Source organism: Vespa mandarinia, chromosome 13 (assembly GCF_050613455.1).
Source record: "Vespa mandarinia isolate Hongniang chromosome 13, ASM5061345v1, whole genome shotgun sequence".
NCBI classification, from domain to species: domain Eukaryota; kingdom Metazoa; phylum Arthropoda; class Insecta; order Hymenoptera; family Vespidae; genus Vespa; species Vespa mandarinia.
The window spans coordinates 1,683,189-1,697,500 of NC_140822.1; the positions used below are offsets into that span (position 1 = coordinate 1,683,189).

The following is a 14,312-nucleotide window of genomic DNA, read 5'->3' on the forward strand; positions in this document are numbered from 1 at the left end:
TAAATCTGTTAACTATTGATAACATACTGCCAAGATCATTTCTCTTAATATTCAATAATTATCGATAAAGCCAAGTTCATTAAAAATAATTAATAAAAACTATTGAATCTGGTATAGAAAAAAGAAGAAAATTCTTGATATTCTAGTGATCATACTAAATCTTAACATCATTTATAAATATATACTTATATATATATATTTATATATATATATAATTATACACATTATGTATATAAATACATACTTATATTTTATACATAATTATTTACATTATGTATAAAAATATAAGTATATATTTATATACATAAATCTATACATGATGTAATATTAGCTGCGTCCCTTTATAAAGAAGCTTGTAAATATAGACGGCAATATATTTATTGTTCTTCAGGAGGATTATGTATTTCAGACATTCTTGCATTATGACGTTCAATAGCTTCTTGATGACGGCGGATTTGTTCCTCATGAAAAGCAATTTCGTCGCGAATACCTTCTCTCAACTTTCTTATCTGCTCCCTTTGCTAAAATAAGAAGAAAAGGCAAATTTATGTTTTTCCTTTTTTTTTTTTTTTTTTTTAACGTACGAATCTGGCAAATAAATCTATCATAATACAATATTGGAATTTTCTTAAGAACATATCAGATTTTACTTCCATTGTTTAACAGACCTGATTATAAAAGAATTGTTCTTCATGAGCAATTTCCATTTGTCCAAAAGCCCCTCCAGCTGCTCGGATAGAACCAGCACCGCCAGTGCCTCTGTTTGCACCAGAACCAGGCTCGCCATTCATTCTCGCTTGACTGAAATCAAATATTTTGTATAATCTTTTGTTTTGAATCTTGAAAATATATCCACAACAATATCGTAAGGATATGAATCAAGAACCATTCTTATTTAATAACTTAATCACATAGAACTTAGTTGTTTATTAGGTACAACTATGACTTAATAGTCAGAATTAATTGTCATCAAAATGAAAATAGAAACACCAGTAGAGAAGTAGTAAATATTTTTTACTACAATGTTAAAAATAAATTAGAAATCTATAGTTGGATCAAATTCAATCTTTAATTAGATTCAAAGTTATTTAAATAGAAAAGTAGAAGCATAGACAAACATTTGGCAATGAACGTATTCATAAATATAGATTAGAATGTGACAAAGAAACATTTGAGAGTAAACATATTCTTATATATAAATTACAATGTCACAAACATAAACATTTGATAATAAACATATTCCTAAAATTAAATTACAATGTCACAAATAAAAACATTTGATAATAAACATATTCCTAAATATAGGTTACAATGTCACAAACACATTTAAGGTCAAATGGAATTTTTCTCTTCCTATATATATATATATATATACACACATACACACATCGCATATATACATTACATAATATTTCATTAATAGGTAAAATCATTTCATTTACCTCGAGGGAAATAAGAAAATAATATGAAAATTATGTTTAAAATAATGGTTCTGAAGGTTATAGGTACATGCACGTTAATGAAAAAGAAAAAGGAAAAATTTCTTTTCGAACTGTTCGAAAAAACATTTCTGACAAAATCAATAATTATTAGATATTATTTAAGAAATATTTTTTTATATACCTGGAAGCAGAAATATTCCGCGAAAATCTAGTAATGATTCGTTGCATATTTAACAATGTTCTAACTTTTAAATTAATACTTGACAAATATTACGTCTGACTTATCTCAACGCGTATTACTTCTCGTTTGCACTATCGAACAATCCCTCAAAACAAATCGATTTTAATGAAATGAAACCTTGTGGGAAAAATTTTCATTACTTTCTAGTGATTAGTTCAAAAAATACCCGATGGCGGCGCTGAACGTACCGGCAAACATTTATTCAGCTATCTATATATACATCCTTACTCTGGTCAATCTATATATGTATATATACACACACATATATCCGTGCACACATTATATATACACACATAAGTATAGTGCGTATTTTTATTTTCATATCGTTACTCTGTTATTAAGAATAAAAATAAAGGAGATAAAAAAAAAGAAGAAAGAAGAAAGAAAAAGAAAAAAGAAAGAAAAAGAAAAAAGAAAAAGAATTAACCTTTTGTAATCGTTTATATTCATCTCGACCATCATCTCCTTCAGTTCCGCCATTTTATATTCGCTCAAAGCAACTCGTTTTCGCATTTGTATCGTTTCGAGATTGCTTTCCATTCGTTGAATATAGATTTGATTTTCTAGAAGTTCGTTTTCTAATAAAAATACATCGCTCTCCTGGGCTCTCAATACATTCAATCTTCTTAAATGTTCTTCCTCGGCGAAAATTTCTTCCGTAAATTGTTGCGAATGATAATCTGTTCTAACAAAATGATCATCTTCTCTTATATCGGCCTCCCTTCTTCTATTAAAACGTACTGAAAAAGGAAAAAGTTAAAAGAAAAAAAATGAAAAGACAATGCAAATATAAAAAAAGAAAGAAAAACAAAAAAAAAAATATATATATATTTAAGGAAACAAAGGAAAGTATAAAAAGAAAAGATAAGAAAATGAAAAATGAAAAACAAATATGGAGTAACAATATATGAGAAATGTTATATGTTATGTTTTATGTGTAAGTGATTATTGTTACTATTACCATTAATATTACTATTATCATTATTATTATTATTATTATTATTATTATTATTATTATTATTATTATTATTATTATTATTATTATTATTATTATTATTATTACCATCATGTCGGCCTGCTTCGGCCCTCGTCGATGATCTTGAGTCAGTAAAACTACTAGTTTGTCTCATAGGTGATCTTTCCCTTATATCAGGTTCTCTTATTCTAATTTGTTTATCCGAGAAAAGTACTTAAAGGAAAAAAGAAAAAATTAAACAAAAAAACAAATAAAACAACAAAAGGAATGTCAATATACGAGAAATATGCATATATTGTATGTACGTGTGTACGTATACTGCATCGTCATCGAAGAGAATAATGCATCATTCGTATTAAAGCAACAAATTTGAGGAATAGATGATGTCATCGCGAGAACTATTCGATATTCCATAGCGTACGTTTATTATTATTATTATTATCATCATTATCATCGTATAACTCTATAACAAAGACAAAAATCTACTCGCCGTAAATGGGAATAGATTTGCATCGACATAAAGTAGGGGGTACAAGTCAAAATATTCGACATCTCGTTGCACGCGATCAGTTTGAACCAAACGAAATATTCCTGATAGTTTTCTCTCTCTCTCTCTCTCTCTCTCTCACTATCTCTCTATTTCTATCTCTCTATTTTTATTTCTCTATTTTTATTTCTCTATTTCTATTTCTATGTCTATCTCTTTCTATCTCTCCATCCCTCTGTAACACGCGGTATACGTACTTATTTATTTATATCGTAAGTTAAGATTATCACTATTATTACCACGATGTTCAGTTGATAAGTTCCTCGACGATCTTATTTCGGATTCATTCATGGACGATCTTATATTTCTTTCTCTTATAGAAGGTTCCATCATTCTAGTCGACAATTCCGGATAATATGGTTGTACTTAAATGAAAAAAGAAAAAAAAAGAAAAAAAAATAGATGTATCAAATAAAAGTAATAATAATGTGTACGTACTTATATATATATATATTTTTTTTTAAAGGGATTATTATTATTACCATCAGGTATGTTTGGTAAGCGCCTTCGTGGTGGTTTTACTTCGACTTCACTATCGGTCCTTCTAGTTCCTCTATTCCTAGCAGGAGATTCTCTTATTCTAATCCACGAATCCGGATAGTACGGTTGTACTTGAAATAGAAAGGAAAAGAAAAGAAAAAAAGAATGAAATAAAAAAAGTATCAAAATAATAATTAAAAAAAAAATTAGGATAAAATAAAATAAAATACAATAAAATAAAATAAAAAGAGAACAAATTAGAACAAACGTGAAGGGAAGTAATCTGTATAAGAGAAACGCATTAGTTAAGGTATTAACTAATTTAACTTTGTTAAGGGATTATTATTATTATTATTATTACCACGAGGTGGGCTCACAAATTTTCTTGCTGATGAAGGTCCTGGTCTTACTTCTACATCACTATCGATTGTTCTCGCAGGAATATCTATTTCATATCAAAAAAGTAAATATAAAAATAAAGCAAGGAAGAAAAAGAAAAAAAACGCGCGTACACAAACACACACACACACACACACACACACGTGAAATAGAAAAAAACGTGAAAATCAATTAGTATAAAAGGGGGTTATATGTGTATGTATACACGTATGTATTTACTTTGTAAAAAGGATAATTATTATTACCACGAGGTAACCTTGGTAAAGCCCTTGGTGTTGGTCTAATATCACTACCGGCCGGTTTCATAAATACATCTGGTTCCTTTATAATAGACTTTCTTGTTCTAGGCTGTGGTACCGGGTGATACGATTGTACTTGATAATGGAAAAAAAAAAGAAAAAAAAAAAAAAAAAAAATAGAAAAACCGAAAAAAAAAAATAAGAAATAAAAACAAACGTAAAAGAACAATCAATATAAGAAAAACACATGAGTTTATGTATGTATGTACTTTATAGAGAGATTATTATTATAATTATTATTATTATTATTATTACCATAAGGTGGGCTTGATAAAGACCTCCTTGATTCTTTTTTTTCCTTTATAAGAAATTCTTTTATCCTAAGCCATGATTCGGGGTAATGCGGTTGTATTTAATAAAAAGGGAAAAAAAAAAAAAAAAGAAGGAAAGTATAGAACCAAAAGTGACAGAACCATTTGATAAACATGTGTGAGTGTACTTTGTAAGAGATTATTATTATTATTATTATTATTATTATTATTATTATTATTATTATTATTATTATTATTATTATTATCTGTTTATTTTTACCACTAGTTCGAGTAGATAAATTGTTCTTTGGTACTCTTTGAACTTTTTCAGTTACAATATGGGCCGAATTCATAGGAATTGCTTCTATCGATCCATCGGGTGCTCTTATTGTAACCCATGCTTCGGAAACGCATGAATCTATTTAAAAAGAAAAATAAATAAATAAACACATATATATATATATATATAAATATATAAATAAAGAGGCAGAAATGAAAGAAAATGTATGAGCGAGAAAGGGAAAAATAAAAATAAATGAAGAAAATAAAATCGATGGACAACGAATGTTAGTGTGCGCGCACTTCGTAAGCGATTATTGTTATTATTATTATTATTAGTTATTAGTTATTACCATCAGAGTAAAAAATTGATTCTGTCCTTGATGTTGTGGATGTTGTTTTCTCTTCGGAACTATCGTCGCTCGTTTTTACATTAGATTCTTTATATTTAAACCATTTATCGGTGGATTGTGCTTATAAAAAAAAAAAAAAAAAAAAGAAAAAAAAAAAAATAAGAAAAAAGAAGAAAAGGAAAAAAACAAAATAAACAAACGATCAAATAAAAATGAAAATATATAAGTTAACAAAGAAAAAATAAAGATAAAAGAATGAGAAAAAAAAACATAATAGAAACAAATGTGGATGAACAATCAGCATAGAAAGTGTGTGTATGCACTTTCTAAAAAATTATTATTATTAGAATTATATTATTATTATTACTAATATTATATTGTTAATATTATTACCATCAGTATACGAGGATGGGTCGATTCTGAATGTTTCTCTTACTTCTCTGATATATTCGCTCGATTCTGAAGAATCTGTCCTTACATCGGTTTCACTTAATTCAATCCAGTTATTGATGGGTTTAAATGGTTTTACTTAAAAAAAAAAAAAAAGAAAAAAAGAACAAGATTAAAAAATGAAAAAGCAGAAAAAAGGAAAGATGAAAATATATAAGGTAGTAAAGAAGAATGAAGATAAAAGAATGAAAAAAAAAAAAAAAAAGAAAAAAAAATATAGAAGCAAATTTGAACGATTAGTATAAAAATTATGTATATGTAAGTAGTTTTTAAACGATTATTATTATTATTATTATTATTACCACCACTAAGCAGGGCTGGATGAATTTTCATTTCTTGTGATGTTCTTCTTTCTCTTACATTATCCTTCAATATTGATGAATCTTGTTCTTCTACTTCTTTTAATTTAATCCGTTTACTGGGAGAATGGAACACTGCTACTTCAAAAGTAAAAAAAAAAAAAATAAAGGATAACAAGAATTCCAAAAATGAAATGTAGAGAAAAACAATGTATATATATATATATATATATATATATTACAAAGAAAGAATGCTTTTTCAAAGAATTAAAAAAAAAAAAAAAAATCAAAAACTAAACGAAAGAAAAAATTAGAAATAAACGCGTAGATAAAAACAATCAGTTTAAACCAAAAATCTATTAATGTATTTTTTAAGCCATTATTATTATTATTATTATTATTATTATTATTATTATTATTATTATTATTATTATTATTATTATTATTATTATTATTATTATTATTATTATTATTATTATTATTATTATTATTATTATTATTATGATTATTATTATTATTACCATCAGATTGAAATAATAATTCGTTCCTCTGTATGGCGCGGATTCTTCTTTCTTCTCCACTATCATCGCTCGTTGATTTATCAGTTTCTTTTAATCTAATCCATCTTTCGTTGGGATAAAGTGATTGTACTTCAAAATATAAAATAAAATTAAAAAAAAAAGGAAAAAATAGAGGAATAAAAACTGTAATTAAAAAAAAATGAAAGAAAAGGAGAAATAAAAGAAGAAGTAAAAGATAGAAGCCAATGCGAAAGAAAAAATCGATATACGTATTAGGTGAATAATTACTATCATTATTATTATTACTATTACTATTATTATTATTATTATTATTATTATTATTATTATTATTATTATTATTATTATTATTATTACTATTATTACCAAATTGTTGATTTGATTCGTTCCACTGTGTTCTTTGTATTTGTCTTGTTTCATTATCATCTCTCGTTCTTATATCAGATTCTTTCGTTTTATCGCTAGTTGAAAGGAATCGTGCTTGACAAGAAAAAGATAAAAGAATAAAAATATAAAAACGATTGAAAATATATATAAGGGAACAATGAAAATAAAAAAGGTGAAATAAAATAAAAAATAAAAAAGGGGGCAAGAAGAAGAAAAAAGAATAGAAAACACAAACGTCGAAGGACAATCTACAAAAAAACGTGTACATATGTACTTCTTAAGAGATTATTATTATTACTATTATTATTATTATTATTATTATTATTATTATTATTACCATCAGATCGATGAACTGGTTCGTTCTCTGATAATATTGATGATGCTCGTTTTTCGCTATTATCATCCATCGATGTTACATTGGATTCTTTTAAATGTATCCATTTCTCATTTGAATAAAACCATTGTCCTTGAAAGAAAAAGAAAAAGAAAATAAAAAGAAATTAAATAAATAAATAAATAAATAGAAAATTAAAATGTAAAAAAAGAAAAAAAAAAGAACGAAAATGTATAAAAAAACAAAGGCAAAATAAAAGTGAAAGATATATAAAAAGTAAAAAATAGAGACAAACGTGTAGGAAGAACAATTAATATACGAGAAATTTGTTTTAGTACTCTCCAAACAATTATTTTTATTATTATTATTATTATTATTATTATTATTATTATTACTATTAGATTGATTAGTTGGTTCGGTTCTCAGTTGCGATTGTGCTCCTCTTTCTTCATTAGGATCATCAACCGTTGTCATATGAGATTCTTTTAATACAACCCACGTAATGTTGGAACTAGACAGTTGATCTTGCAAAAAAAAAGGAAGATAGAAAAATAAAAATGTTAAAAGAAAACAAGAGACGATATGTGTTTTAGTACTCTCTAAACAATTATTATTATTATTATTATTATTATTACTATTACTATTACTATTATTATTATTATTATTACTATTATTATTACTATTACTATTATTATTACTATTACTATTATTATTATTATTATTATTATTATTATTATTATTATTATTATTATTATTATTACTATTAGATTGATCAGTTGGTTCGATCCTAGGTTGCGATTGCGCCCCTCTTTCTTCAATAGGATTATCAACCATTGTTATATGAGATTCTCTTAATACAGCCCACGTAATGTTGGAACTAGACAGTTGATCTTGGAAAAAAAGGAAGATAGAAAAATAAAAATGTTAAAAGAAAAATAAAGACGATATGTAAGGAATCAAAGTAAAAGAGAAAGAAAAAGAAAAATAAAAGAAAGAAATGTAACAGAACTAATCGATAAATTAGAAACGTGTTTAAGTACTTTCCAAGCAATTATTGTTGTTATTATTATTATTATTATTATTATTATTATTATTATTATTATTATTATTATTACCAGCAGTGTGATGAATTGGTTCACCCCATCGTACTGGTGCTTTTTTTTCTTTTCCTTTCATCGCTCGATTTTACTAATTCAGATTCTTTTATTTTAACCTGTTTCTCGCCGGGGTGAGACGATTGTACTTGTAGAAAAAAAATTAGTAGAATGGAAATGATGATATGTGTAATGGAAACAAAGAGAAAGAAAGAGAACAAAAAAGAAAGAAAGAGAAAGAGAGAGAGAGAGAAAGAGAGAGAAGAATAAATGAAGAAAAAAAAAAATATAGAAACGAATTTGAAGGAATAATTGAGTGTACGAAAAATATATATATTTTTTCAACGACTAGTATTCCTATTATTATTATTATTATTATTATTATTATTATTATTATTATTATTATTATTATTACCAGTAGATCGATCTGGTTCGATTTTTAATTCGGCACACCTTGCTCTCTGGGATGATCTTTCTTCGTTACTATCGTCAGACGTTCTTATATTAAATTCTTTCAGGTGAACCGATGCATCTTCATGGTGTAACGATTGTGCTTGCAAGAAAAATTAGAAAAATGTAAATATAAGAAAAAATTATAATATCTAAGATATTATTATTATTATTATTATTAATATTATTATTATTATTATTATTACTGTTATTATTATTACTATTATTATTATTATTATTATTATTATTATTATTATTACCATCTTGTGGAAATAGTTCGATACCTATTGGTTTAGCCCACGATGGTTCGGTCCTCGATGGTTCGATATTCGATGGTTCGATTCTCGATGGTTCGATTCTCGATGGTTCGGTCCTCGATGGTTCCGTCCTCGATGGTTCGGTCCTTGATGATTCGGTTCTCGATGGTCCGGCCCCCGATGGTTCGATACTCGATGGTTCGGCCCTCGGATGTTGGCTGCTCGATGGTGCAGTCCTCGATGGTTCGGTCCTCGATGTCTTTGGTCGATACATTTCTTTTTCGAACTCATCGGTCGCTCCTGTAGGATCTTCTTTCCTTAGATCAAATTGTATTAAGTTTATCCATCTATCGCTGGGATAAAACGATGATACTTAAAAAAAAGAAAAAATAAATAAAAAATTAAAATATAAAGAGGACAAAAAAGAAAGAAAAATAAAGAACAAAAAAAAATATATATATATATTAGGGAACAAGAAAGAATAGAAATGAAAGAATGAATGAAAAAAAAAAAAAAAAAAAAAAAAGAAATGAAAAAAAAAAAGGAAAACTAATGTGAAGGAAGAATAATCGATATAAGAAATGATGTGTATGCACATTCTAAGCGATTATTATTGTTATTATTATTAGTATTATTATTATTATTATTATTATTATTATTATTATTATTATTATTATTATTATCATTATGATTACCATTACGTAGATTTGACTCCCATGATGTGTTCATTGATAATATTCTTTCTGGTACTTGATCAATCGACAATGATCTTAGACCTGATAACAATGATCTTCTTGTTTCCATTCTCGAAATTCTACGTGTTTCGTTTTCTTCATCGGATAATAATGTCAAATCTTCGTATGTGATATAACTATTGACCGCAGGTTGGACTGATCTAGATCTATACGATGTATTGACTACAGGGGACATCGTTCTTGGAGGACTTAGGCTACGACTTCTTTCCGATATATTGGAGGAAGACGAACTAAAAAAATTTGGATCGAACACGATATCGCTCATTCTTATTAAATTGTCCAATAATGTATTAATGTCATCGGGAAATTCGAAACTGGATATGTATGTGATATACTCGTTCGCATCATCGGACTCCCCTTCCTTCATCTTATGGGGCTTTAACAATTTCCAAATTTGCAGATTGAAATTCGATGGACGATAGTTCGTGTTACGTGGTAACTTTCTTTCGATCTGAAATATATTAGATAGAGATTGTAGAGAGAAAAGAAAGAAGAAGAGGAAAAAAGAGAGAGAGAGAGAGAGAGAGAGAGAGAGAGAGAGATGAAAATAAAGAAAAGTTAATAAAAAGAAAAAAGGGGAAAAAAAAAGAAAGAAAGAGAAAAAAAGTAATTAAAAAGAAAAAGAAAGAAATATTTCCAAATTTTCCAACCGAAACGAAGGATGGATGTTTGAAAGTTTGTTTACAAAGATTGTTTCCTTTTTTTTTTTTGTCCCTTTTTCAAACATTTTCAAACACATATATACACGTCTGTATATATTATTTTAATTTAACCTTCGATAGGAACGTATAAACATCGAGTTTTGCCAAACTCTTCAACTTTTCCCAACGTTCCTTAATGCAGTTTATTTCTCTCTTTTTTTTGTATTTTTTATTTAAACGTTCTTCCACTTCTATCCATAACTGTGCCTTCGTTTCTGCATTGGATGTAGGGTTGATTATTTCGAAACGATTCTTTATAAGGATGAATAAAAACATATCCTCTTCATCCGTCCAAGATTTTTGATTCGTTCGTGCAATATGTGCTGATGATGATGGCAACGGTAACGCTGGATTCATTTTGTCAAATAATAACTGGAAATAATTATAAAAGTATAATAATATAGAGACAATAGGACAAGTAAATTAATAATGATAATAATAATAATAATAATAATAATAATAATAATGATGATGATGATGATGATGATGATGATGATGATGATGATGAGAGAGAGATAAGCACCCTTATACAAAATAAATATAATAATAATAATAATAATAATAATAAATGTTTTCATACGTTAATGTTATAAAATATATCATAAACAATTTTCTAATTACAAGAGACACGAGACACGATAACGATTAAAACTGTACTATGTATTAGGTACAACTAAACATCGGTTATATTTGAAACGATATTAAGTACGTATATATATATATTCTCCTTAACAGAATCCTTTTTGTTTCCTTCCTGTTGTGTCGTGGAAATGAGAGATATGTGATGATTAAAGTGAGGATGAATATAAGAGAAATAGAGAAAGAGAGTGAAGGAGAGATAGAGAGAGAGAAAGTGTAAGAGAGAAAAAAGAAGGAGTCAAACTAAAATCTTTAGAAACGTAAACGTAAACATTATTTCGTTTAACCTTCGCTAACTATTATCGTGTAATCACAACAAATCGTCTAAATAATTTCTATCGTCTTATCATCATCGCAATCTTCCATATTTGTACCCTCTTCTGCCTTCCCTTAATTATTTTTTCCCCCTAATCATTCTCAACATCATTCTCTCTCATTGAACTCGAAGAATTGTATCTGTTTTATCTAAAATCTTGCTCACTTGCAACATATTGCATTCAATATTCTATTTTATTATATAAGAATATTCTATTTTATCCTATGTTATTATTTATTTAATTTCATGTCGAATTAGATTTAAATATTTAAAAAATTTTTTTTAAACAACCTATCCATTCTTATCAAAGTTCTTTAATAAAAATTTATTATATCGACGGATTAATTAATATATTTTATTATTTAATATATTAATTAATATTAGTTATATATATTTATTTTATATTTATTAATATATTTTCGTTGGATCTAATCGACGATAATCCGATAATTCATACTGAACTAAACACTATAATTAACTATAATTAAAATAATGATACTTATTTTTTTCTTTCTCTTTTCCAAATTGACTTACATATATGAAAATTAATATTGATAAATTTTTATTAAGACAATGAGAATACGTTCTTCTTCCAATCTAATCTCAGTCGTCTGAGATAATTAGATCACAATAGAAATCTTTTAAAATTCCAATTTTCTATAAATATCAATTTTATTAGATCAGGCGTGCAAACGAATGAACTGAAAAATTATTTAATAAAAATAAAACTAATTTATAATCCATGGATTACATATAATAAATAATTTACATACTAATTGCATGTTCTATTTATATACTTATATATTTTTCTACATTCGATTAATTTTTCACGTATCATAGAGCTGCAAGTTTGTTGCATAACGCTTTACAACCCACTAAGTTATAGATAACTCTCTCCTTCATCTTTTTCCTTGCAATATCGCAAATTAGCTGGTGAACGTATAATACATACATACGCAGTCTTGAATTACACATTTGCCTTTTGATTATCCTTCTAACACGTTCGTCCTGTCTTTATAATTTTATAAGTCTTATCTTAACAGTGAAATCATTGGAATAATCATCTTCATTGTGTCGGACTTGTTCAACCTTCGTTTTTATTTATTTATTTATTTTAAATTTTTAGCTTCCTTTTTGTTTTCGAACAAAAAACAATCGGAAGTCAAAATTGAACAGGACATCTCATCAATTGATCTTTTATATTTTGCTGTTCGTTCAACGATTAGAACATTAAAGTAAGTCTTCTTCATTATTACTATTATTATCATCATCATCATCATCATCATCATCATCATTTCTTCATTATCATCGTCATCGTTGTCGTCATTGTCGTCATTATCAGTCATCAGAAACGCCTATTCCTATTGAAATTATTTTCCTTATGTAAACCTCATTAGAATAGTTACGGAGATCACATAGCATTGATTAATATCATATCGAACCAGTACTTTATATAACTTCATAAGATTAATTTATTAGATTATCTCAAGTATACTAAATTCCTGAGAATTTTTATAAACATTTCTATTAATTACCTCTACAATTAAATCTTTTTTATAATTATTATACTACGTGCATTACGTATAAATCGCTACGAAACGTTCACATTTTATGTGAATTTTTTATTATGAATTGTCCTGCTTATATGTAGATCGAAAAACGAGTCTGATTTTGCATCAGCGTGAACAATTTTTTTTTTGCAGATGCAAACTAAAATCAAGTATTCGAGTGCATCAGAAAATTCTGAAAAAAACTTCAATTTGATGTGGAAAAATATATCTTTCGCCGTGAAAAAGAAAATAAATCAAAATTACTTAAAGAGTTTCCTCGGATTAGACAGATGCGAATATATTCGTATTTTGAATGGAGGTATTAACAATTTTAACAAATAATTAATAATAATAAAAATAATAAAAATCATTTGTATCAATATATGTATATAAAATATTTTTCTAGTAAATGGTATTATTCAATCTGGAACATTGATGGCTATCATGGGTCCGAGGTAAGAATCAAGCAATCTTTAAGAATCTATTAAGATTGTTTTACAATAATGAAACAGAACAAATTGTATTTTATAGCGGAGCTGGAAAAACAACTCTTCTTGCGACGTTAAGCCAACGAATAAAAGGTTTTCATTATTTTTATAATTTATCTTACAATATTTTGTAAAAAGAAAAACATACAACAACTTTCTTTATTATTATTATTATTATTACTATTACTATTATTATTATTATTATTATTATTATTATTATTATTATTATTATTATTATTATTATTATTATTATTATTATTATTATTATTACCAATCTTACTATTATTATTATTATTATTATTATTATTATTATTATTATTATTATTATTATTATTATTATTATTATTATTATTATTATTATTACCAATCTTACTATTATTATTATTATTACTATTGTCATTAGGCGAAATCGAGGGTGAAATTTTATTGAACGGGAGATCAATTAACAAGAAAGAAATGATTCAAATATCTGGTTATGTGCCTCAACAGGATCTTGTTGTTGAATCATTGACCGTTCAGGAACACATGGAATTTATGGTCAGTTTTGTTAATAGTTCTTGTTCGATTGGATTAACGCTATTATAAGAGATTTCTTATTTTTCGAATTAGGCATGTATGAAGATGGATCGAAGGTATCATGCAGGTTTAAGAAAATTAAGAATATCTGCACTTTCGACGGAATTGACATTGATCAATTGTGTTAATTCAAAATTGTCAGCATTGTCTGGTGGTGAAAGGAAGAGAATGTCCTTGGCAGTACAAGTAAGAAGAAGGCTAATTTCAAAC

The 14,312-nt window shown here is 26.5% G+C and overlaps 3 protein-coding genes across 6 annotated transcripts in view; 1 reads left to right on the forward strand and 2 right to left on the reverse strand.

The window, feature by feature from the left end:
• Positions 1 to 293: 293 nt before the first annotated feature.
• Positions 294 to 8,923, reverse strand: LOC118444092 (uncharacterized). Of its 3 annotated transcripts, XM_085661143.1 has the most exons (17): positions 8,786 to 8,923; positions 8,038 to 8,166; positions 7,280 to 7,408; positions 6,922 to 7,035; positions 6,538 to 6,666; positions 6,020 to 6,157; positions 5,661 to 5,795; positions 5,268 to 5,387; positions 4,916 to 5,053; positions 4,331 to 4,459; positions 4,048 to 4,131; positions 3,689 to 3,817; positions 3,446 to 3,571; positions 2,747 to 2,872; positions 2,111 to 2,423; positions 669 to 801; positions 294 to 521 (listed from the first exon to the last, which is right to left on the reverse strand). In XM_085661143.1, exons 2-17 carry the CDS (start codon positions 8,108 to 8,110, stop codon positions 378 to 380), a joined length of 2,160 nt encoding a protein of 719 aa, XP_085517269.1. In that variant the 5' UTR covers positions 8,111 to 8,166; positions 8,786 to 8,923; the 3' UTR covers positions 294 to 377. The 3 variants fall into 3 exon arrangements, with proteins under 3 accessions (XP_085517269.1, XP_085517270.1, XP_085517268.1); XM_085661144.1 differs by lacking the exon at positions 8,038 to 8,166; XM_085661142.1 differs by lacking the exons at positions 8,038 to 8,166; positions 8,786 to 8,923 and having other exon boundaries at positions 6,020 to 6,154.
• A 2,446-nt stretch (positions 8,924 to 11,369) lies between these two features.
• The window catches only part of bw (brown), a 5,248-nt gene continuing 2,305 nt past the window's right edge, over positions 11,370 to 14,312 (forward strand). Inside the window, exons 1-7 of one of the 2 annotated variants that reach the window (XM_035871994.2) lie at positions 11,370 to 11,388; positions 12,615 to 12,723; positions 13,192 to 13,357; positions 13,445 to 13,493; positions 13,570 to 13,619; positions 13,930 to 14,063; positions 14,136 to 14,288. In XM_035871994.2, the coding sequence (XP_035727887.1) occupies positions 13,192 to 13,357; positions 13,445 to 13,493; positions 13,570 to 13,619; positions 13,930 to 14,063; positions 14,136 to 14,288 (552 nt within the window). In that variant the 5' untranslated portion in view covers positions 11,370 to 11,388; positions 12,615 to 12,723. Of the gene's footprint in view, positions 11,389 to 11,419; positions 11,439 to 12,614; positions 12,724 to 13,191; positions 13,358 to 13,444; positions 13,494 to 13,569; positions 13,620 to 13,929; positions 14,064 to 14,135; positions 14,289 to 14,312 lie in introns of those variants that run through there. The other variant, XM_035871991.2, reaches the window with a different exon arrangement.
• LOC146872579 (protein brown) overlaps positions 12,502 to 14,312 on the reverse strand; it is a 9,184-nt gene continuing 7,373 nt past the window's right edge. The window contains exon 13 of the mRNA XM_085661150.1: positions 12,502 to 12,849. Within this exon, the coding sequence (XP_085517276.1) occupies positions 12,844 to 12,849 (6 nt within the window). The 3' untranslated portion in view covers positions 12,502 to 12,843. The remainder of the gene's footprint in view (positions 12,850 to 14,312) is intronic.

Excerpts from the sequence above, each read along its gene's own strand:
- LOC118444092 (XM_085661143.1), bottom strand. The coding sequence starts at position 8,110 with ATGGTTGATAATCCTATTGAAGAAAGAGGGGCGCAATCGCAACCTAGG. Across the intron at positions 5,796-6,019 it reads TCCAGCCCTGCTTAGTGGTG|TAAAACCATTTAAACCCATC; the intron begins GTAATAATAATA and ends TTTTTTTTTAAG. Across the intron at positions 5,388-5,660 it reads CCCATCCTCGTATACTGATG|CACAATCCACCGATAAATGG; the intron begins GTAATAATATTA and ends TTTTTTTATAAG.